Below are 22,701 nucleotides of genomic sequence, written 5' to 3'. Positions count from 1 at the left end.
GTTGGGTTACTGGGAGAATTTAGAGCCACAAGCTAAGTATTTCTTAAACTGTGGCAGCACTGAAAGTAATTTGTTGCATGTTCACACTGTAGCGATTATGCACAGATAAGGAAGTAATTTCATAATCCAAATTTGAATTTCTGCTGAGTCATCTTGTGTGTGATAATCTTGATGGTTCAACAACTTCTCTACTCAGAGTATGTATAAAAACTTTGATTGATCTGATCACGTTCATGACAATAGGAGAACGTACCAATAACAGTCTCCAGTGTCAAAAATTAAGACAATGTACATGCACACCCATTCACCACCCGGACTTCTGCACCCTTAGTTTTGATTTCAAGAATTTGTCTTCAAAACTCTACATACTCACATGTGGTTTTAAGCTGTTTGAGCTGCCGACTGTCTTTGGCAGACTTCTGTGGGTTTGTGTGTCCTCAGCAGCCTAATAGCAGAGACGAAAAAGGTTCTGCCCTCACACTGATCACTGCTTGACTTCGGTACAACAAACTGCACACAACCAGAGACATTGTCTGGACCAACCAGTACCATCATGTCTACCCACCTGTTAAAATATACTGTATAAAAAGCAGGTCACAGGATGTCAGTATTCGAGCTGCTGCCTTGGCAGCAGGGAGGCCTGGGAATTCTGTCACATGCAGGCAGGACGCAGACGGCACATGGACAGACATCATGCAGGCCTGGCTTTCACATCACACAATATGGTGGATGCACATCCTGATACCTGCATATTTCATATTATAACACCCATAGTCAAGTGTGTTGTCTAAAGTTTTGCTTTTGCCCAACTTAAGAAAGAGATACAGTAGGGACAGAAATGATGCTGTACTTCATAAATTAGAATACAAGCAACTAAATTTAATTGTTAAGGTGGGGTGGGGGGCGTTCCACTGAAAATGTGTAAAATGCCCATAATCCTAAAGAAACAAAAATGTTTTTTGAAGCAGAATGACCATACATGTGTTTTGAATTTTCAAACATTTCTACACAAATAATTACACTTGTAAGTGAAGACCAAACTTCTGTCTCAAACTGTGAGCATCACCTAAGACTGCACCTACCTCTAATGTCGCTATCAAATTACAGTATAACATGCCTGACTAAATAATTCCATTTAACATGTAACCAGAATAGCACTAAGGAGAGCGCATATCCACCAAGGCCCAACAGTCCCCCTATGACACCACATTTAAATTGACTACATCCAGATTTTCTTTTTCAGGTCATGCCCCAGCCCTGCACAAAATTGAATGTAAATCGGTCAAGTCATTTTTAGCATAATCCTGCCAACAAACTTATTAGAAGGCTTTTCTTAGAGTGCATACCTCTGCCAAGGCTAATGCGTTTTATCATCATGTACAAGCAGTGTTTCCTATTAATTATGTAAACTATGGTGGCCTGCCATAATCTAATTTGACCCACCAGAGTTTCATAATGAACCCCAAAAATATTTACACTTCTCATTGTAACATAAATTGGTGTTTTAGTCTGTTGCTGCATTGTATAGATGTGTGCAGTGCTATTGCTGCATGCTCACTTGTGTTATTGTGCTAATCTGCCTCCTGATCTGGATCCATACAAAAATTGAATGACTTCTTCTTCGGGTCATGCCCCATGCCCAGACAACATGTCATGATAATTGATTGAGAGATTTAATCCTGCTAACAATCAACCAAATGGCACTCAGTAGAATGCATAGTTCCTTTGAGACCCAACCCAAATTCAATCAAGCTGCACTAAATTTCACAGACTCATAGATATCATTTCCCTTAGCGTGCCTGATTTTTGTATTTCATCAGGATCTATGAATTATTCCCTGGGACAATGGTGAACAAAGCAAAGTTAAATTGAAAAGAAAATTCTGGAACTGCCCCCTGATCTGGATCCTTACCAAAATGTAACGTGTTATAATGGGTCCTTCCACTAGTTGATTGTATCTTGCTTACAAAAAACAAACCATCCAACAAAACATAAGCTTAAAAATAAACGTAGAAATGGCGTGACTCAATGTTTGCTTTATCTCACATTTCTGAAGATTTAAGCATGTCTGGTTCAATTAGAAGTTCATTGCCCTGCTCAAGGACAGCTTGACAGTAGCTGTTAGAGGATAGGGGTCATTTCACCGTCCTTTCCCAGCCAGACACTTCTAGGCAATTTAGAGATTCAGACTCACCATTACGCCTCTTTAACCTCTTAACAAACACATCACAATTAGACCAAAACCCCCCTCCCTTTTCCTTTCTCCTACAAGATGACAAGTATAAACACCACTGAAGGCTATAATATAATCCTCAAAAGTCCTTGAGGGCGCTAGTTTGGGAGAGAGTGGGGGGGGAGTCAGTCTGGGGGGTTAACTAACTCATCTGCTGCTTGCTCTAATTGATTTGGGCGTTAATCTGGTGGCTCCTGATTTAGCCAGGCCAATATGTGAAGAGACTGGAGAGAGTCTAGCTCTGCCTGGGGGCTTCTGATGACTGAGAGGAGGATTGGAGAAGATTAGAGGAGATTTCTCAGCGTCTGGTATGAAGAATTCAAAAAAATAAAAATAATAACCGTTTGTCTGCTTGTCTGTTGGACAAGATCTGGTCAGGATCTAGTTCTGCAAGCAAATGTGGACACTTTTACTGCACATTCAAATATTTTAGAATGTTATCTACGAAAGCTGTGGCCTTCAAGGGAGCTTCTGGGGCCCTTGTTTGGCTCCCACGTGTTTGTCAAGGGACTCTGGCCATCTTCACTGGGATTTATGGGGTCTCTTTTACCAGGTATAAGTGTCCTTGCCAGAGTGGGTATAGATCTTGGACTGGAAACAATGGGGATCTATGGGGATCTTGACAGTGTTGTAGATATCGTTGACTACATGTCTGTGGTCCTTAACCAGGATCTAGGGTTCACAGGAGTTTGTTCTGGAGGTATATTACTTTGTTCTAGTAGTTTTGATATTGCACCGAGCTGCAGTGGAGGGTTAGTAACACAAAGATGGCATTGTGGTAAAGTCTCCTGCCTCTGTGGGGCTCCCAACACCAACCAGACAACAGGTGCTCACAGGTACCATACCTTTATTCACATAAATTCAATAAATCAAACATAAATTGTCACGCACAGGACCAACTCTTGTCAGTAGCACCCTTCTCTGTCTGTAGCAGCTCTATCAAATATAAGCAGGGGAGAGATATGCTAACTGGAGTCAGCTGTGGTAATCCCGCTCCTGCTGCAGCTGGAGGTGCTTAACTGAGCCACCTCACCACCACGGCCACACTTACCATTTTTGTGTAAAAAAGCTTGGAACTTCTCACTTGAATTGCAAAACTTGTACTGTTGAGGCGTGGATTATATATTTGCACTGGAGGATTGATGATCATTTATATTGGAAAGCTGCTAGAAGGTAATCACACTTTATTGTTCATGTAGTTTTCAGTGATGTGGATCTCATCTAAAACCCATGTTATTTTTTCTTTCCTTATCTCAGCATAAATAACACCATGGAAGCAGTCCTATAAACTAGGTGCTTTGGATATGAAAAAGACTCCCCCCCCTGGAGTCTAGACACTGATCATGTAGATGAGGATAGAGTGTGAAGTTGGATTTCAAAGCAGCAACCTTCGGGGCTGAGAGATGAATCCAATGCAGACGGGCAAAAAAAAAAAATGCAATTCACTGAGTGGTCCCTTGAGTCACTCGCCATAGATGTGTTAAAATGTCCAACTTAACAGTAGAATCTGATGTTTTTGGTTCTAAAAACTGATTCGGTCTCACTGACTAATGCCCTGTCCCGATTCCTCTCCCTTGGCCCTACCCCTAGATAGGAAGTGCCCTTCATTGGGAGTGGGCACAATAAATATAATTTTTTTTAATTATTAAATTTGAAATAAAAGGCATTACTTACACCACATCCGGTTGGCCAACTCTGCTTCTCCGGGTGTAAGCTCGTCCTCGATCACTTCACCGGATTGCCACAGTCCCCCTTGAAGTCACCATATCTTTGAAGTTTAATGTTCATCTGATAGAAAAGGCCGAATGTTTTACCAATGAAGTAACATGAGGATTTTTCTAACCTTAACATTTCATTGAAATTAATGCAAAGAGTGGTCGTTGGAAGGTCGCTGGTTCGAGGCCACGCACTGGCAAAACATACCTGGACCGGAGGATGGACAACACCTGGATTTGTTCAAGTCCAAGAGGACAGATGGACTCTCCCTATCCCACTGTCTAAGTGCCCCTGAGCAAGGCACCTTACTCCCCTAACATCTGCTCCCCGGGCGCTTTCCATAGCTGCCCACTGCTCCGTGTGGTCACTGTGTGCGTTACGTCCGTGTGCTGTGTTCACATGGGTTGGTTAAAAAGCAGAGGGTCAATTTCTCCATTGCATGTAGTGCTTGTGTGGGCATGATTGCGGGACAATCAAGGAATCTTAATCTTATCATAGAGAGACAACTGAAACGCCTTTCCTCCACATACTGTCTGTAAAAAAACTCGGCAAAGCATGATTACATGGTGTCAGTAAGCTTTGAAAACAGTTGAATGTTATCTTCACAACAATATGCACTGCATACTAGATATTCACTGTCTTAGTAGAACACTGTTAAATCTAAAATTATATTCACCATACACACAAACTGCTTTTATCACCAACAGCTAGTTACTCTGCAATAATGCCATGTGTTTCCTGTCATTTTATAAGGAAGGACTATGAAGGACCCCACTGTGCTGACCATGTACTAAAAAAAAAAAATTTAACACAAGGTTGTTTTCTCAAGTTTATAAAATTCTTAAATGTACTAGAATTCAGCAGAAAGAAAAAGTTGAAAAGCTGATGTGTATGTATTTGATGTGTATGTATTTGAAGCCCCCTAGGAGACATCATTTATGTTAGATGATGAGAATGTCTTGTGGATATTGCACAATTATCATGAAAAAAGCAAAACACACAATCGGCTGACAGAATGCACATAGTAGCATCCGATGCATCAGCTGGACTGTTGCTTCTATTCCCCTAACCTCATTTATTCTCAATGTTTTATCTGTATTGTATGAGTTGATTATCTTTGAAATTGACGATTAAATTTGAAATCTAACATTCAGTCAGTGTAACAGGCGAGGCTGTTACCAGTGGGCTCCCTCGTAAGTGACACGCTGGCACTCGTTAGTTTCCACAAATTAAAAAATATATATATTTTTGTCACACTGTTCCAGGCTCTTATCTGTCCTCTGGCCTTCTTTGTAGCAGTAATGGGCTCCGTTGCCACTGATCTGCCAACGTAGAAGACGTGCGCAATCAGACTCCCATCCATGGCACCGTTACCCAAACCACATCCCCGTTCTCTACCTGTTGCAGTTGACGCTGTCCACACCCCACTACCACAGTATATAAGTACTGCAAATATTTACAGAATTTATTTAAATGTGTCAGGGTTTAGGGACACTTGGATGACACCACAGGAGCAGTATGGAGGCATTTTATGTTTTTTTCTGTTGTTTTTACCCCTGGAACTCCAAAAGTGTTTTTTGGACTCATACACTTCACCCACCACCCCCCCATCGTCATAGTGATGAGTAGATAATGAGTGAATTTTCATTTTTTGGTGAACTATCCCTTTTAGCTGAGAATATGTTCCATCATTCCCTTTGCTTGCCCCCGCTGCTGCATCAGTACTGCTTCCAGTTCCACCAACCCAACCTCCACCTTTAGGCTCCAACGGGGGGTTATAAATATTTTCTCATCACTCCCATATCTATGTAATCATATCTGGGAGAGCCAAAACGCCAAACACATGTTCTACTGTTGCAATAAACATTTGAACGTGAGTTGTTTGACTGAACTTTATTTGTATAGCACTTTTCACTACAAGTAACAAAGTGCTTTACAACCAACAATATAAAATTTAGAAACAATCAGAGTAAAGAAATAATAAAATAAAGATACAAATCATACGATAAAAGTTAAGAAGAGAGATAAAACCGGTTATGCTAGTCTAATCTCTTCTGGCAAATTGTTCCAAAGTGTAGAGGACCTCACGGCAAAGGCTCTATCTCCTTTGGTTTTCAACCTTGATTTTGGAATAACACTTTACCAGAGGATCTCATACTGTGTCCTAGCTCTAAGGGAGATAAAAGGATATTCAACATCTCATCCTATTTTCTATAAAAGAAAAAATTTATAAACATGTAGCCAGTACCAGGATGCCAAAACGGGGTCCTATGGTTCCATTTTTGGGATTGTGCCAAAAGCCTAGTGGCAGCATTCTGGATTAGCTGTAGTTATAAACAATAATATACGTCCATCAATGGGGACGACCTGGTGTCGAAAGTCGAGGTGGTGTCGGTGGAGTAGGTGGTGGAGCACTTCCCCTCTTCCCCATTTTTCTCTGCTCACACCTACTGGTCAAGGTGAATGGCTAATGACAAATGGCTACAACATACACTATCTAAAGGCACTTGTAAGGTTGAGACCCTACAAACTCCCTTTAAACAGGAAGAAACCTCTTGTAGAACCAGACTCCATGTGGGTGGCCATCTGCCTCACCCGGTTGGGGTAAGAGGAGAAAAATGGGGAGAAGAGGAGAGGTGGGTGGAAAAGAGGGGAGAGAAGAGGGGGTCTAAGGGGTCTAAACTAGGGTCTTAAAACCCAAACAAAATCAGGAATGGGTTTCCAATATAAGTACTTCTTTTTGTAAATCTTAAGAAGGGACTTAGTAGATCAAATATATGGTTATTGGTTAGTCTTGATGACCACTCAAAGCACTTTACAGCCTTTCATCTATTCACACACACAATGCATTTAAGTGCAGCACCTTCTCAGTCACACATCACACACACACTGCCGGCACAACTGTCAGGGGCAATTTGCCCAAGGAGACTGAGATTGAACTGCCAACCTTCTATACAGTGGACGACACGCTCTACCTTCTGAGCCACAGCCACCCGCAAAGACTAAGTGGTATAGATGGATAAATGGATGTATGGCTGGATGGAAAACCTGAAAAACAAAGAATGATGGTTGAACTTTAACATTATAAATCAAATGCGGAAATAGAGACTGTGTTATTTGGGCACTGATTCCTCTGGGGGGACAGTCACTAATATTTTGCAGCCCATGTACAATTAATTATCTGTGCACTACTGCCATCATGTGGTTACAGAGGAGAAAAGCATCAAATCCAGGGTGAAGGCTGATGACTGTACCAGTTATTTTATCAAATACCTTTAGCAGTCTATTTGTGACATGTGGCGCTCCTTAGAGGCTACATTTATAATTACACCCCAAAGTGTGGCAGGAATAATATTCTGCTATTTCTACAGTTATAGGAGAAAAGGCAACAGAGGCAAATACATTTTGCAAATTTCATGAGGATGACAAAGATTATGTAAAAGTTGAATTTTGGGCCTGAGGGGGCAGTACAAATATAAAGGTTCTGGACAAGCAATATAAATTTCAAATAATTTGATAAAATAAAAATTTCTGACCGAAAATATAAACAAAAGTAGCTTGTATTTCATTGTGTTACATTACCCATTATACAAAAAACAAGTCGAGAGACAACACATGTATAAGCAGCACTAACTCACAAGTAGGTGACAACACCTTGTTTCTGAGATCTGGAAAAATGTAGTCATATTCCCACCAGAGAGACAAAGAGGGGAATGGTATCCCTTCTAACTCATTTTAGCTAATTGGATTCTACATCCCATTATCATGGTTTGATAGTTTACCACAACATGTGTCACAAAACAAGCTTGGGGCATTTTCTTGTAGTCCACATTAATTATTTCCAATGCAGGGGGATGCACTTAATATCACATTGCACACATTCCCAGCTGATTCTGGTTTATGTTGTTGTCCGCCGTTTTGTTTCTGTTAATGCTCTGGAACTAATTTGGTCTGCATATCTTTTTAATTTATACATTTTTATTCTTTAATTCTTTAATTGTTTTAGATTTGCAAAGCATCATGGGCAAAATTATTGGTGAATACAGTTATTCTCAACAGGATCCCCCCTAAAATGTTATGCTTATTGACACCTGCTTTTCTACTCACAGTTGTGTTGCAAGCACTTACTGACAAGATTCTACACCTTAACAGTACATTAATGAAGCACAGTTTTCTAAAGTTACTTTTGTGTGTAACTTTGAGAATCGCTTGGAGAGAGAGAAGTAGAGAGACGAACCTTCTTTAGCTGGTAAGGTTACGTGTGTTATGTTACCAATGACCTATTCATACATGGAATTGTGTTCTCATCAGCACGGCGGAGACTGACTATCATAGAGTCATCATCAAAGATCCAGCCTACGATATCAAAATCTAGACCAAAGTTCTTAATGAGCTTATTAATTAAAATGTGGGGTTGGATCATATTAAAAGCAGATGAGAAACTCGCAAATACCATCTTGCCTTCAGGATGTTTAAGAACAAGTGGTAGTAGCATCTTCTGCCCCTCGGTCAGCCCTGATGTGAACTGTAAATGGGTTAAGCAGGAAGTCAGGAAGTCAGTGCAACAGGCCTAAAATCATTAAAAACCTTGGGGTGATAGTTTTGGCCACTGGTATAACTATGGATTTCTTCCAGCTTTTTGGCGCCTACTGTTGGTTGAGTGACAACTGAAAAATGTGGTGGAAGATGGGGACTTGGCCACAGCATGTATATCAAATGGGACCTACCCATGGGATGCTTTTGCGTGTGCGTGCACACCAACACAATTATGGGGCCGGTGTGCAGGAGCCATTATATGTTGTATTATTTTGACCACTAGGGGATATGCAGTTTCTTTCATGTCTATGTTTATTTCTGAAGCTTTATCTACAAGACGCCAAAGACAAAAATTCAATCTAAGTTTAACTTTCATTATTTGTGCAAATAATGGGAAAATCACCCTAAAGGTCAAACTTGGATCATTGTCATTCTATGAAAACTGTGTCAGGAACATTCCACGCTACCTATATGACTCGACAGAAGAGTGACTACAGGCATTGTCCATCTATATGCAGTGAGTCCTTTGGATACATCAAGCCTGTTAATGTTCACTGACACTGTGCAAACTCCAGGTCTTCATGTAGAATTGTGCCCATCCATCCATCCATTCCATGCATGCTTTGAGGGTCAGGGGAGAGCTGGCGTATATCCTGGACAGGTCACCAGTGTGTCAGAGGGCTATAGGTATCAGAAGTGTGTGAATTTAAAACGTCCAGGCTCAGGAAAGGAGATAATGAACCAAACCTAGTGGAGATAATACACACACATGGATCAGCAAATACCACTGTAAGGTAGGAATCTGAACTACCATTTTTACCGAATTCTTGGTATTGATTCTTGTATTCTTGTGTCTTTACATACGTTTTCACAAAGTATGTGTGCTTCCAAGGTCCAGGTGAGCAGAAGGACATGACTTCATTCAGTTTGACTCAGAACAACTGATACAAGGTGAGTCATAGTTTGTGGTTGCATTAAAAGTATGGATACTGTGGAATGAACTACCAAAACATATTAGCTACTATAATTGCTGCCAGCCAGTTACTGTTCATTTCTCTCTGTTCTTTAAAGCTGCACTGGCTCTGTATTTTATGTTTCAAGTAGCTAAAGAGATGAGTCATGGAAGGGGAGTCGATAATTAATTTTATTATGGGTTCATCAATAGTTAAGGACATATAAACATCTCTTTACAGTACAACATAAGATCAGAGAAGCATGATAGACCATATCAACAGAGTCTCATAGTTTAAAAAACAATAAGAGCATAAATAAACCAAATACACATATTTTAACTTAGATATAGGTTTTTAGGAACTAATTTTATGTCTGCATGCGTCAATAATCACACTCAGCCATTTCTTTGTACAACACAAGAAATCGGTCGCAGGTACAGGTGGAGAGTAAATATACAGCATGGTTCTATGAGGCTACTACGTACTGAGGAAAGGCCCGACATAGAATATAAGGACTCGGGAAGCACTTTAGAGACCACACACAACCACACACAGTGCATTTTATGTATATATATATATATATATATAAACGTATATATATACATACGTATATATACTCTCACTCTCTCTCTCTCTCTCTCTCACACACACACACACACACACACACACACACACACACACACACACACACACACACACACACACACACACACACACACTTTTTAAAAAACAGACCACCATGTCTGGGAGACCCTGATTTTAAACTACTAAATACATTTGCCATATTTTCCTGAGGAAAAAAAACACACAAATCCGGCTCAAGTGCACCACTGGTTGGAGTGATATGGGTTTTCAGCAGCATTACATCCAAGGTCGTCCACTCTGAAAGTCCAGGACTGCCTGGGCTGATATTATAAGCAAAATCATTGTGAAATTGAAATTAAATTTTCCATTTTGTGTGTACATTTTGTATGATTGATTTAAACAAATAGTAAAAAATCCCTTGGATTTTGAACTTTAGAACCTTAGTTCATTTGTTAAAGACCATAAAAAGACAGTTTTCATTTCACTTTCATTAAATATGAACTTAATTATACATCTCAAATTTGAAATTAAATTCATGTCCATTTTTGTTTCGTTGATGACACATTGTTTTACTCAAAAAATATATATTACAAATTCTAATGTTATTACATATATTTTGAAAAAAACTTGTGTTAAAGATGATGCTTAGTAATTAGTAAATTGAATCCCCAGACACATTTTGAAGGTATATTGATTTGATGAGAAACTGAAAAATACTTATAAATGAAATTTCAATTCAATTAATATTTGATTAAGAATATTGGCAGCCCTCCATTAATAAAACCATGTTTTATGTAATTTTTGACAAATAACTTTACAGTCTGGTCGCTCTCCGACAAACATTTTACATCACAAGTGTTCAACTTTAATGTGGGCAATCATCAAGGTTTTCATTTAAGAAGCTTCCAGAGCCTAAAAGAGACATCAAAGATTCACTGTGTGCATTTCTTCCTGTCCCTCTGGTTCACACCCGAGTCATGTTGTTCCTGCTCTACTGCTCCTCCCAAACACACAGACACAAGCTTGCTACTTGAACACTAAAGAAATGATTCAGTAAATGTAGATAAAAAAGACAATTTCAGCTTCTGTATGGCCCTTTCCTCTTCAGAAGTATTTCACAATGAATATGGCTCACTGTTATTGTCACTGTCATTATCACAGAGGTAAATACAGAGGTAATCAGATCCTGTACAAAATTACGCCCCCCCCCCACCACCAAACACACACACCCAACCTTTACAAAAGAATAGTAAATGGTCTGTATTTATATGACGCTGCTCTAGTCTTGATGACCACTCAAAGCGCTTTACAGTACAAAATAAGAAAATAAATACAGAATACTTTGATCCACAACACATCATCATCATCATCATCATCACCATCTGTATAATCCTATGAATGAAAATTGATTTCCAGATTGTTTCTCTGTAGAAATGAATGGCAGTTATATCACTTAGTCATAAACAAATGAAGGCTTAAGTAGAAGTTGTATTAATGTCGTTATCACAAATAAACAACATGGCTGTAGTGGCTCTAATAAGATGTTTTCTTTGAAACTGCTAACACCAGGAGTTCAGCTGGACAATATGTAGGAGATGAAACTTGTGAAGTTTTGGAGTGCTTCCTAATTGCTTGTTTTTTCTTTCTTTCTTTTTTGCCTGTGGCAATTTTGTGATGAAGTTGGGGTTCTTATGAGAGACGGATCATAAAGAATGGTCAAAAATAAAGTAGCAGAGGCTGAGAGATCCTGATCTTTTGACTTTAGTGTGGGACAAGCGTCAGAAACGCCTTATTCTTCTTTTCCAATAAAGCAAGTTGAAAGTATCTTTCTTTTAGACCCTTCCTATCAAGTAAATGCCTCTTTAAACTGCACATATGCAGTTTGTAACACAAGCTCTCTGTTTTCAACTTGCAGTCAAAGATGATATAACCCTGATGAACATCACTGTGACAACATCATGGCTATTTTTTCACAGGCTAAGTAGGACTGAAAGATGAGTAAACAGGCTTTGAGTTGTGAAGTTGCTGACTTCTCTTTCAAAGTGACTGGAGCAGAAATTACAATAATAAAGTTATTTTAAAGATGCAAAGTCAAAATATCATTCATACTTTTGTTTGATTTATCATAGGAAAATCCAGGGTAAAACACTTAGGTATGTTAGGCGAGCTAAGTTAATAATAATAATAAAAACGAATTTGTCTCATGTGTATCTATTGTATTTCAGTGTGCCGGCTGAATTTAATGAATATATATACCATATTTTAAAGAACTTAAAATAAATTGGGTATAAACCAGTCGTATCTTTTGTTGCATACACCAATCAGCTGCAACATTAAAACTGTTGACTGATTTATATAGAGCTTTTCTAGACTTGAAAACCTCTCAAAGTGCTTAACAGTACAGTTTTTCCATTCACCCACATCATACATATCGTGTATCCATATGCAGCACTTCCTGGATCAAACTTCAATCACACACTAATGGCACAGGTGCAGGGGCAATTTGGGGTTCAGTATCTTGCCCAAGGACACTTCAGCACACGGAATGGTGGAGACTTGGATCGAACCACCAACCCTCTGGTTAGTGGACAACCCACTCTATCTCCTTAGCCGCAGTAGATTGTGGCTGATTAGACACAGTTCATTCATTAGGATCAAAGAGAGTTGGATACTTAAAACGTCTTTTAACAGCTTTAATCTATAATGTTTTATCTCTACGAACTTCTGTTTTATTTTCATATTTGCTACTGTGATCAGCTTAACCCTACACTTCAAAACTCCAAAAACATAATTATGTGCACAGTTTTTTATTAACGTGCACAAAACAAGAATGTTTCACATTTGTATTATAAGTATTATTGTCATTTCTGTCCCTGTCATTTGAATGTCAGACATTGAAATAGTGTCTGGACATTTTAGTGGAATTGATTATTTGTCCTACTTAGTCAGAGTCACACAAAGCCTTACATACATGACGAATTGAATCTGCTTCTGGCATTTTAACCATGCAGTGGTCCCCTCTCTTTCAAATAACATGCACAGGAAAAAAGGACTCTGGCTAAGAAGAAAAAATAGGACCATTCCCCTTGACTATGAAACATTTTCTATCCTTACAGGTTTCACTGAGAGCCTGGTAACACAAACACTTTCACATAAACAATTGTGATATGTTCAACACTCATTAAACCAGTAGAAGAAATGCATTGGTTCTCCTGCCCTCTGTGATGGAGTTTTCCTCAGCAATTTCACTTTGGGTTATGATAGCTGGTGAGTTGGCTGGTTTGCTATCTCCACTGACAGTATATATTGGGTACTGCCCATAATTACCAGTTTTCTGCATGTTATGTTCACAGCAGCCTCCCATTAAAACTATTACAGCAATGTAAAAGAGTAGGTGATAATTTTAGGCCTACTCAGACATTATCATGAGTTTCTGTCAGATTTTCTGTTATTGGAGACTTATTATAAAAATGCCACTTTTCACTGCTGTTTATTTGGTTTTCTGGGGAGGCTACCAATGCAGAAAGGCCAACATATCTCAAGCAGGTTTGTTTAGGGGTTGCCTAGGACTGAAAACATGTAAATCAGTGGGCCATTCAAATCTGGAGCCCCAAATGATCTCAAGTTAGACCCCCTCGGAATCTGAACACAAGATTCAAATGGATTGAGTTTTTTTATCATGGCAAAAAGGCACTCCTAATTCCCTACTATCAATACCTGCCTTACACAGTATTCCTTGCACACAATATTGCTTAAGAGTAATTATACCTTGTAAAAGATAAATCACCCCTAAATCCAAAGAGGAGGAGTAATGTAAACATCTAACCAACATAGTTCAAATGATGAAAATTATCCACACACCCAAATTAATTCATTTCCCAACATTATTACAAATTGTTATTTTCCCCTATAACCGTGTCTCTTACACTCAGCACTCTATCATTTTCCCTAATGGCTTTCTATATTACACAACGAAGATTAAAGATTAAAATTCTGTGCATTTATAACTTAACATTTGACACAAATTCGCATTCAGAATCTGAATAAACCTGTGTGATGCCCTGTGGACTCCACCTGACCCAAAAGGAATGATGTCCACATACATGTATACATCTAAATTGTAAGGGTTGTTGTAAGAAAAACAGTGATCATGGCGTTCTCTTCTCAAGAGGGAAGAGAAAGACACTGCTCTTATATTACAAGGGCCTAATGTGTTCATACAACTGCAAGACCTGAAAGGATTACCTCTAAGTACTGATCTGTTCAGAGTGTTTGAACCATTGTGGATGTGCAGTGTTGTCCGATGGCACAGGGTTGTGATTGTGTGTTTACTACTGTGTGTGTTTGTGTCGGATAGTCCATCACCTCTGTACATACGATAAGACCCAAAGAACAACATTCAACATCGACCAAAGGTCAAACCAAGTCCTGTCTGATTTGACTAAACCTGTGAATCCGAAAATACACAGTTACCACTCTGCAGCACATCACATGCAGCAACGCTCTGCAGGGTAAAGAATGTCCAAGTGCTTCTTCCTGTTCTACACTGGGAATCTGAGTCGAATAAAGTCTGTCCCTCCTCCTGGCTGCCTCCCCCCCCCCCGAGTCCTCTCAACAACTGACTTCTTTGTGTCTTCCCACTCTAAACATAGTGGACTGTATGAATGGAAATTACTGCCCATATTGGGGACAGTCTTCCCTCAAAAACATTGAGGAACTTACACCTTCTTGTTCACATAAAAAGTGACAGAATTTGAATGAAAAGAGGAAAATATGACACCTTCTAACACCTTAATCCCAATCAACCACAATCTTTCACTCAAATTAACCAAGTTGGTGATTTGACAATCTCACCTTCTATTCAGTCCGATTTTAGAGCCCCTGATTATACCAGGGAGCTCTTGAGGTTTGAGGCAGCCCACTGATAGATACAGTGACCAGGATCTGGTGGGTCTTATATTGTCAACATTGGTAATGATGTTTTTAATACAGGTTGGCTAACTTCACTGCATTCAGCACCTGAGCAGAGAGCACAAGAGCAGCAAACAGAAACATGTACTGCTCCTCTGCATCATGCTGTCTCGTTTTGCATCACAGTTTTGTAGTTAGGTCACTTTGAGGGAGCGGTGGTTTTTTTTTAAGTTAAAAGCCTGTCATGCAGTTGCTTCTGTGTTGCTCTGTGTTCAATGGAGCAGCAGTTTCAAAAAATGCTATGATTCTTCTAACGCCATTGCTGCAGTGATGTACTGGTGAATTGATTAACTGTGTTTAGCAGACACAGACCCAGGGAGGGCAGCTGAATGCAGTGCTGTCACATTTGTGGTAATCCGTTTGAATATGCAGACATGATGGGAGAGTGGTGGGTTTTGAATATCAGTGAAATCATTTCAAGGTTGTCTTGAGAGTGCATTAATTGTGCATATCTGGATTAAATATGTGTGTGTGTGTGTGTATGTGTGTGTGTGTGTGTGTGTGTGTGTGTGTGTGTGTGTGTGTGTGTGTGTGTGTGTGTGTGTGTGTGTGTGTGTGAGAGTATCTGGAATTGTCCTCATAGCCTTGTTTGAGCTTCTGGAATGTAGATCTCAATGCTGTCGGCGCTCTCTGTTGCTGAGTTTTGTCGTACAGATGCAGCTCTTTTCGCTGCCATCAGGCGCTTCCTGGCCTCCTGTCGCTGTTTCTCTGAGCTCTCCAATGAGCGGTCCCTGGCCAGAGGAGGGTGGTGGTGGGGGCCCTTGGGTGGCTTTTTTGGTACTGGAGGTGGAAGTCGCCTCTCCTAGTGGGAGAGGATGGTAGGGGAGGGAGGGCAGAACATTTCAGGGAAAGACAGACGTGTGTTTTGTGATTCTTAACCTGTTCCCTACATGTGGAGTAACTGTTTCCATTTTCCAACATATAAACTTTGCTGTACAATAATCTATCTACACGACTGAACTGTACATAGCCTACTTTATATTATTGACATGTGGGTAACATGGGTCTGTATAGGCATTACATGCAAGTCTATCTTGTGCCAGGATTTGTCTTTGCACGAATTGTTGTCTTTAATTAGTAGTGCAAATATAAATATCTTTCAAGCATAATTCAAGCATATTTCTTTTTTTCATACTTTGTCCATCATTACTATAAGTTATGGCAACACTATACTCAGCAAATTAAATGCTGACATCCTACAACACATGGCTCCATCAAAGTCTGAGGTATCATGAAACACAAGCAGTCAGATTATCTGACAGGTGGAGGATCCAAACCAGTTTATCTGAAGGTCAAATTGGGGTTGAGTGCACCCGAAATGCTTCTGGGTTCATACAACTGCAAGAAGTAAAGTGGTAACAATTTAAAGCAGTCTGTGAACTTTGACGAATGGACAGAAAAAGTTTGTTCATTTCGTACCTGTCTGATCATCTGCCAGCTCATGTTTCTGAACTGTCAGACGTATTTCTAACATATGCTGCCATGTCCGTGGACCTTGACAATCATCTTGCAAGTACAGCGTTGAGACTATGGACAGAAGTCTGAATATGAGACCAATGTTGTAACAAACAAGACATATCCTATAACAAGTACACTCCATTTGCTATGGAGTAGACTTAAAACCACAAGTCATAAAAACTTAATTATATTAAAAGGACAATGTCTGATAAAATCATTAATGGTCGTGAAAATGCACATACATTCAATGAAAAAAAAATCAGCATTGTCCAGCAATGACAGTTTACTAATAGAAGTGCTATTATTGTTTAAGGTAACTGAGCTTTGACCAATATTTTTCAGATAGATTTACCGGTTTAAACTGGTAAAGCAGAGCCAAGAGAATGAGGGAACAATTTCCTGTAAAATTCTGTATTCCCTTTCCCTATTGTATTCAATTATTTATTGCTGAAATTTAAATAGAATTAAATACTGAGCTGCCAGTCCAATAAAAAGTCAGAGGTATCCTGAACATAGAAAAATTGACCACAGGGCGATTAGTTAGACTTACTTAGAATACCCATTGTTTTACTGGTATTGGTCTCATAATTTCCTTCTCCTTTGATATTTTACAGTTGTAATGTATCAATCTCTCCTGTCCAGCTTTCTTGACCCTGACAGCTAAATCACACAAAACAAAAAATGCACATGCTGAGACAGTAGCAGGCAACAGAAAGAATGGAGTAAGTAAGTAAGTAAGTAAGTAAGTAAGTAAGTAAGTAAGTAAGTAAGTGAGTAAGTGAGTGAGTGAGGAAGGAAGGAAGGAAGGAAGGAAGAAAGGATGGCGAGACAGACATGATGGATCTACGGAGGCCCAGAGGTGTCAAGGCCTTTTTGGTGTTGGAATTGCAGTTATGTTGACTGATGCGTGGCTGTTTGCAAGCACCTTCACTGTAAACAAAAAAAAGACAAGAAAGAAAAAGACAACGATGACAGCAAATGAGGAAGCCGTCAGAGGCAACAATCACAATGATGCAAAATCACAACCCACACTGCTGAGAGAGAGAGCAACAGAACAGGGAAGCAGATACATGTCACAAACTAACATCATCCACCTGCCTCTTTCTCAGGTTTTCAGAGTAAGCTACAATAAAAAGTTGAGGCCATGGAGCAGGCAGTTTTTTTTTTGTAGCCTATTGTTTATATATTTGTGACTGTGTTGCTATTAATATATAGATTCAGCAACATTCAAACATATTTGCCTCACAATAACAACATCATTTTTACAAACCACTTAGCTCCTGTATATAATTCTGGGGATGACCGTGGCAGGTAGATTTTGTGTGGAAAAGCACAATAAACCATATATGAAGTCTGTTCACAAAGTGCATCTTACTCCAGAAGACTATGGGCAACATGACACATGTCTTTTACTTTGGAAATATCGGAGGGATAGTTCACATGTTACACATACATGACTTGATCAAAGATTGTGCCTCCCTTGTGCCAGCCTGTTACAGCAGCTCTCGCTCACTTTAAGCTCTTTCTCCTGCTAACCTTGGCAGTGGAGAGAGGTAAGAGTAAAGGAAGGGAGCTGGCAGTGTTTGTGAATGAGAGATGGTGTAACTCTGGTTACATCTCTATTAAAGAACACCACTGTTGTCGGGATATTTAACTGTTAGTGCTTTGCATGAGACCCTACTATATTATCGCAATAGCTTTGTTCCCTCCTCAGGCAGTGCTAAGGCCGCCTGCGATGCCCTTTACTCTGTGGTTAGCAGGCTGCAGACACAGCAGCCATAGGCTCTCCTCCTCATCTCTGGCGATGTTAGTCACCCAGTACATTACATGCCACACAAGAGAATATAAAATTACTGGACCTAGACCGATGCCTGCGCATGCGCAGGCAACCAGCTGTGACTCGCACAGAGAAGAGGTGGTCAGATGAGTCTGATGAGGCTCTGAAGGACTGTTTCAAGTCAATTGTATCATAAGAAGGGTCATGGGGAAGACATCGACATCCTCACACACTGCATCACGGAATACATTGACTTCTGTATGGAAGACCACCAGAACTGTACATTTTCTCCCCCAAAAACAAAGTGTGGATTAATCCTGATATAAAGGCCCTCCTAAAGGAAAGAAAAGAGAGCTTTTTGGCCAGAATACAAGGAGGAGCTTAAGGGTGTACAGAAGGAGCTGAGGAGGAGGATCAGGGAGGTGAAGAACAGCTACAGGAAGAAGATGAGAACCAGCTGCAGCAGAACAAAGTCAGTGGTGTCTGTAGAGGCCTGAAAACCATCTCTGGCCACAAGAAAAGTGACTCCCTGGCTACCTGGAGCCAAGGGACCAAGGGAATGGGCAAATCATCTGAACCTGTTCTTTAACAGGTTTGATCAGTCAACTGCACCTTCCCCCACCCTGAAAGCACTGCTGCAATCCCCCTTGTGTGCACCCCCAGTATACTTTGTTGAGCACGTCTTCAACATGAGCCTGACACTATGGAGAGAACTACAGCTCCAGGAGACCTCCTGCATGGACCTCAGCAGCTACAGACAGGTGGCACTAACATCCTTCCTGATGAAGATCCTGGAGAGGCTTCCCCTTAATCATCTCTGCCCCTTGGTAAGACCATTGACACCGTCATCCATGATAATCATGTTCCTTGATTTCCCTGTACGCCGTAGGTATGAACATAGCCTACACACGGGGTCGAGCATTCATAGTTGTGTGTAGGTGTGTGTGAGACATGCTGCACTTACGCTAGTGGCAGTCTAGTTTATTTGCTGGTGTTGATTGTCTTCCGGTTTCTGGTTCACTTATTTAAAAAATTTCTGGCATCTCTGTTTACTTCAGAACAAAGGCGAGTGTTACTAAGCGGATCGTGTTGGAGTTGGAGCTGATAGATGTTGAAGAGCATTTATTTTTTCTTAGAGAACTGCAATGAAAATATAAATATGTCGTCCATGTTTGTTCCTTCAACTCAATTTTTGGGGAGGTGCACGTCACGGTTCGGCATTAGGATCAATCCTGGGATTCCCCTTTGGTTTTTTTTGTGTTTTTTTCCCCCCTTTTTCCCCAGCCTGAGTCAAACCTTGACTCCGCCACCTCACTGTAAATATGATTGCGCCTGGACCACTTCTGTGCAGTTGACTATACAACCTCACTCAACCGGAGCATTAAGCCATGGAGAAGTATATACAGGAATCTCTCACAGAAGGGATTATCCGTCCATCATCTTCTCTGGAGTGTTCAGGTTTTTGATAAGGATGGCACGTAGCAAGGCTTAAACAATATCAGCATTAAGAACAAGTATCCATTACCATTCATCAGCTTGGCCTTTGCACCTCTCCATGGAGTCACCATCTTTACAAAGCTTGACCTATGTAATACCTCTCACCTAGTCCGCATCTTCAAAGTAGATGAGTGGAAGACAGCCTTTAACACACCTTTAGAACACTTTGAGTATTTAGTGACAGCTTTTTGGATTAACTAATGCTCCAGCTGTTTTTCAGGCAATCATCAATGACATCCTCCATGACATGATCAATTGTTTTATTTTCATCTATCTGGATGACATCATGATTTTTTTTAATGTCCCCCTCAAAGCATGATCAAGGTACAAGGTCAAAGCTGAAAAGTTAGAATTTCCTGTTGTGTACATTAAGTGTCTTGCTTCGACTATGTGAATTCACAGGGCCAGATGCAGATGGATCCTGGCAAGGTTATCAGAGTGGCCTGCTGCTTCAAACCTAAAGCAGCTGCAATGCTTCCGTGGCTTTCCAACCTTCCATTGGACATCTGAAGCCCAGACGGCTTTTGAGAAGCTCAAGCATTGCTTTGTCTCTGCCCCTGTCCTCATACAACCAGATCCTACCCTTCAGTTGATTGTGGAGGTGGATGCTTAAAACACGGGGGTAGGTGACTGATTAGTCAGTCTGCGTTCCAGCTATTACTAGTTTTGCTTGTTGCCAGTTTTAACTATCATTTTGCTCTTCTGCAGTTCTGTCTACTCCACTCCAGACTCTGCTCTCCAGCCATCGCCTTGCCCCTCCCACTCTGCAGGGTTCTCCTCATCTGTTTGCTAGCTAACTGCTAAGGTCTACAAGCCAACAGCATCAAAGTCGTCAGAGTCCCTCAGCCACTCTCCACCTGCCGCCAGCCTCCACCAGCTCAGCTCCAGCAGCCACCAGCTCAGTTTCACATTGCCCAGGTCACCGCTGCTCATAATTATTCAAGAACTGTAAATACACTTCGATTGATTCTAACTCCAGTCTCCTGCCTCTCTGTGGCTAGGTCTTGGGTTCACCTGTGTAGCTGTAACATATATAGCTTTCACATTCCTACAAAATCATTGCTGACATGATTGAAACTTAAATCTTTGGATTTCGGGAAGGTAACAGGGCAAATTAGATCTGGTTGTCACATGTGTTCAGTCAGAACATGGTATTTATTTTCAGAAGACCTTTTACAGATGTTTGTTTTTTAAGAATATTGAAAGATAAAATGCAAACATACTGTATTTTAAACCTCGCTTAAGGTATGATCAGCTGGTTTCTGTTGAGCATGGATAGTATGTGTGTATTGGCTTACCTGAATATACTGCAAAGCATTGTGTTTGTTGTTTTGAACAGAGGTAGCATCAAATACTATTCAGTGTTTGTGCAAATTCGATTTTGGAAAAAGAAAATGATAGAGGCATGTTTTTTTGTTGGCAAATGAGACATTCATTAGTCCCAGAAATAAGAATGGAGTGAAATTTCAGTGAATGTGCATAGGTAAATTGACTTGCTTGTTTTTCTTGAAGACATTTCCCCTCTCATCCAAGAGGCTTCATTAGTTCTAAATGGCTGGTGGGAAGTTTGAGGTATATAAAGGGATAGTTCACCAAAAGAGGAAAATCCACTCATGATCTGCTCAAATTCGACTCGAAACCCACAGGTTAAATACCTGAAACCTCCAATTTGTCAGTTATACCCGAAGAAGAGTTTTGGATGAGGGGTGAAACATCTTCAAGGAACACATCAAGTCAAGTTGGCTATGTACACATATATAAATTCTGATGATACCATGATTTGAAAACCTTCACAGACACGATGTAAAACCCATTTAGATGATGGTGTTATCGCTGGTCAAGCAGTCAGCCTGGTGGTGAACTAAGAGCTTCTGTGAGTGTACCTTTCTCTCAGGGGGATCCAGGGGTCTCCAGTTGTTTGCCCTGAGCTGGTGAAGCTCATCAAACTTCAGGCTTATGTTCTCGATTGACAGCTGAAGCATATCCCAAAAACCAGCCAGGTCTGAGGCCACAGGACGAGGGTGGGCTTTGGGGTTCTGTGACAACAGAAAAGAATGAGAAGGTAGAGAATAAGTGAATTATTTCAAACATTACGTCATTTTAATTTTGTTTGCAGAGCAGCTCAAAAGGTGTTGCAAAAAATATAAAATAAAGCATTCCAAACCTATTAGGCAATACCTAAACTAATACAAGGCTTCGTGTTAAGAACACGCCCCCCGTTGCACACATATATACTCACACACACACACACACACACACACACACACACACACACACACACACACACACACACACACACACACACACACACACGCACACACACGCACACACTCACAGAGAGGGAGCCAGGGGGAATGAAAGGGACAGGGGAAAGACACAAAAAGGGGAGAAGAGGGCAGCTATGGCACGGATAATAACACCTGGATTGGGGCCTGTTCAGCCTCTTACTTTGTTTGCTCCAGCATGTGAACCATCTTTAGATGCTGCCAGATGTCATATTTCCTGAAGTTGACTGTACATTCAGAAAGATAATAAAAGCTACAGGTCATGTTGGGATCAGTTCCAGGCTCCTTAAGTCCTGTGCAGATCAGCTGTTCAGGATTGTAGAGCACATCTTCAACATGAGCCTGACGCAGGGAAGATTGCCACAGCTGGGGAAGACCTCCTGCCAAGACTGGTGCCAAGACCCTGCAGCCCAAGATCTCAGCAGCTAAAGGCCTGAGGCACTCACATCTCCCTTGATGAAGACCCATGAGCAGCTTGTCCTCATTCATCTGAAAACCCCCTGGTGAGACCATCAATGGACCAACTGCAGTTCTCCTACCAGCCTAGCGTTAGGGTTGATGACAAACAGTTCTGTTTAACCCGAAGAAGCCGTGCAGCACTGTGATAATCATATATTTTCTGTCATTTTATTTCTCCAGTGCTTTCAACACATACACATTATTTTCTGCTATATAAGGTGCATGGCTGAG

At 40.6% G+C, this 22,701-nt stretch overlaps 1 protein-coding gene across 6 annotated transcripts in view; it reads right to left on the bottom strand.

The window, feature by feature from the left end:
- Positions 1–13,006: 13,006 nt before the first annotated feature.
- LOC117777754 (disks large-associated protein 1-like) overlaps positions 13,007–22,701 on the bottom strand; it is a 107,006-nt gene continuing 97,311 nt past the window's right edge. For 5 of the 6 annotated variants that reach the window (XM_034612671.1, XM_034612673.1, XM_034612674.1 and 2 more), the window contains 3 exons: positions 21,610–21,762; positions 15,544–15,796; positions 13,007–15,387 (listed from right to left, as the gene is read on the bottom strand). In XM_034612671.1, coding sequence (XP_034468562.1) covers positions 15,572–15,796; positions 21,610–21,762 — 378 coding nt within the window. In that variant the 3' untranslated portion in view covers positions 13,007–15,387; positions 15,544–15,571. Of the gene's footprint in view, positions 15,388–15,543; positions 15,797–16,414; positions 17,383–21,609; positions 21,763–22,701 lie in introns of those variants that run through there. The other variant, XM_034612675.1, reaches the window with a different exon arrangement.

This window comes from Hippoglossus hippoglossus, chromosome 17 (genome assembly GCF_009819705.1).
Source record: "Hippoglossus hippoglossus isolate fHipHip1 chromosome 17, fHipHip1.pri, whole genome shotgun sequence".
Lineage (NCBI taxonomy): Eukaryota > Metazoa > Chordata > Actinopteri > Pleuronectiformes > Pleuronectidae > Hippoglossus > Hippoglossus hippoglossus.
Note: the sequence above shows the minus strand (reverse complement) of the source record. Positions and strands in the feature narration are given on the sequence as shown.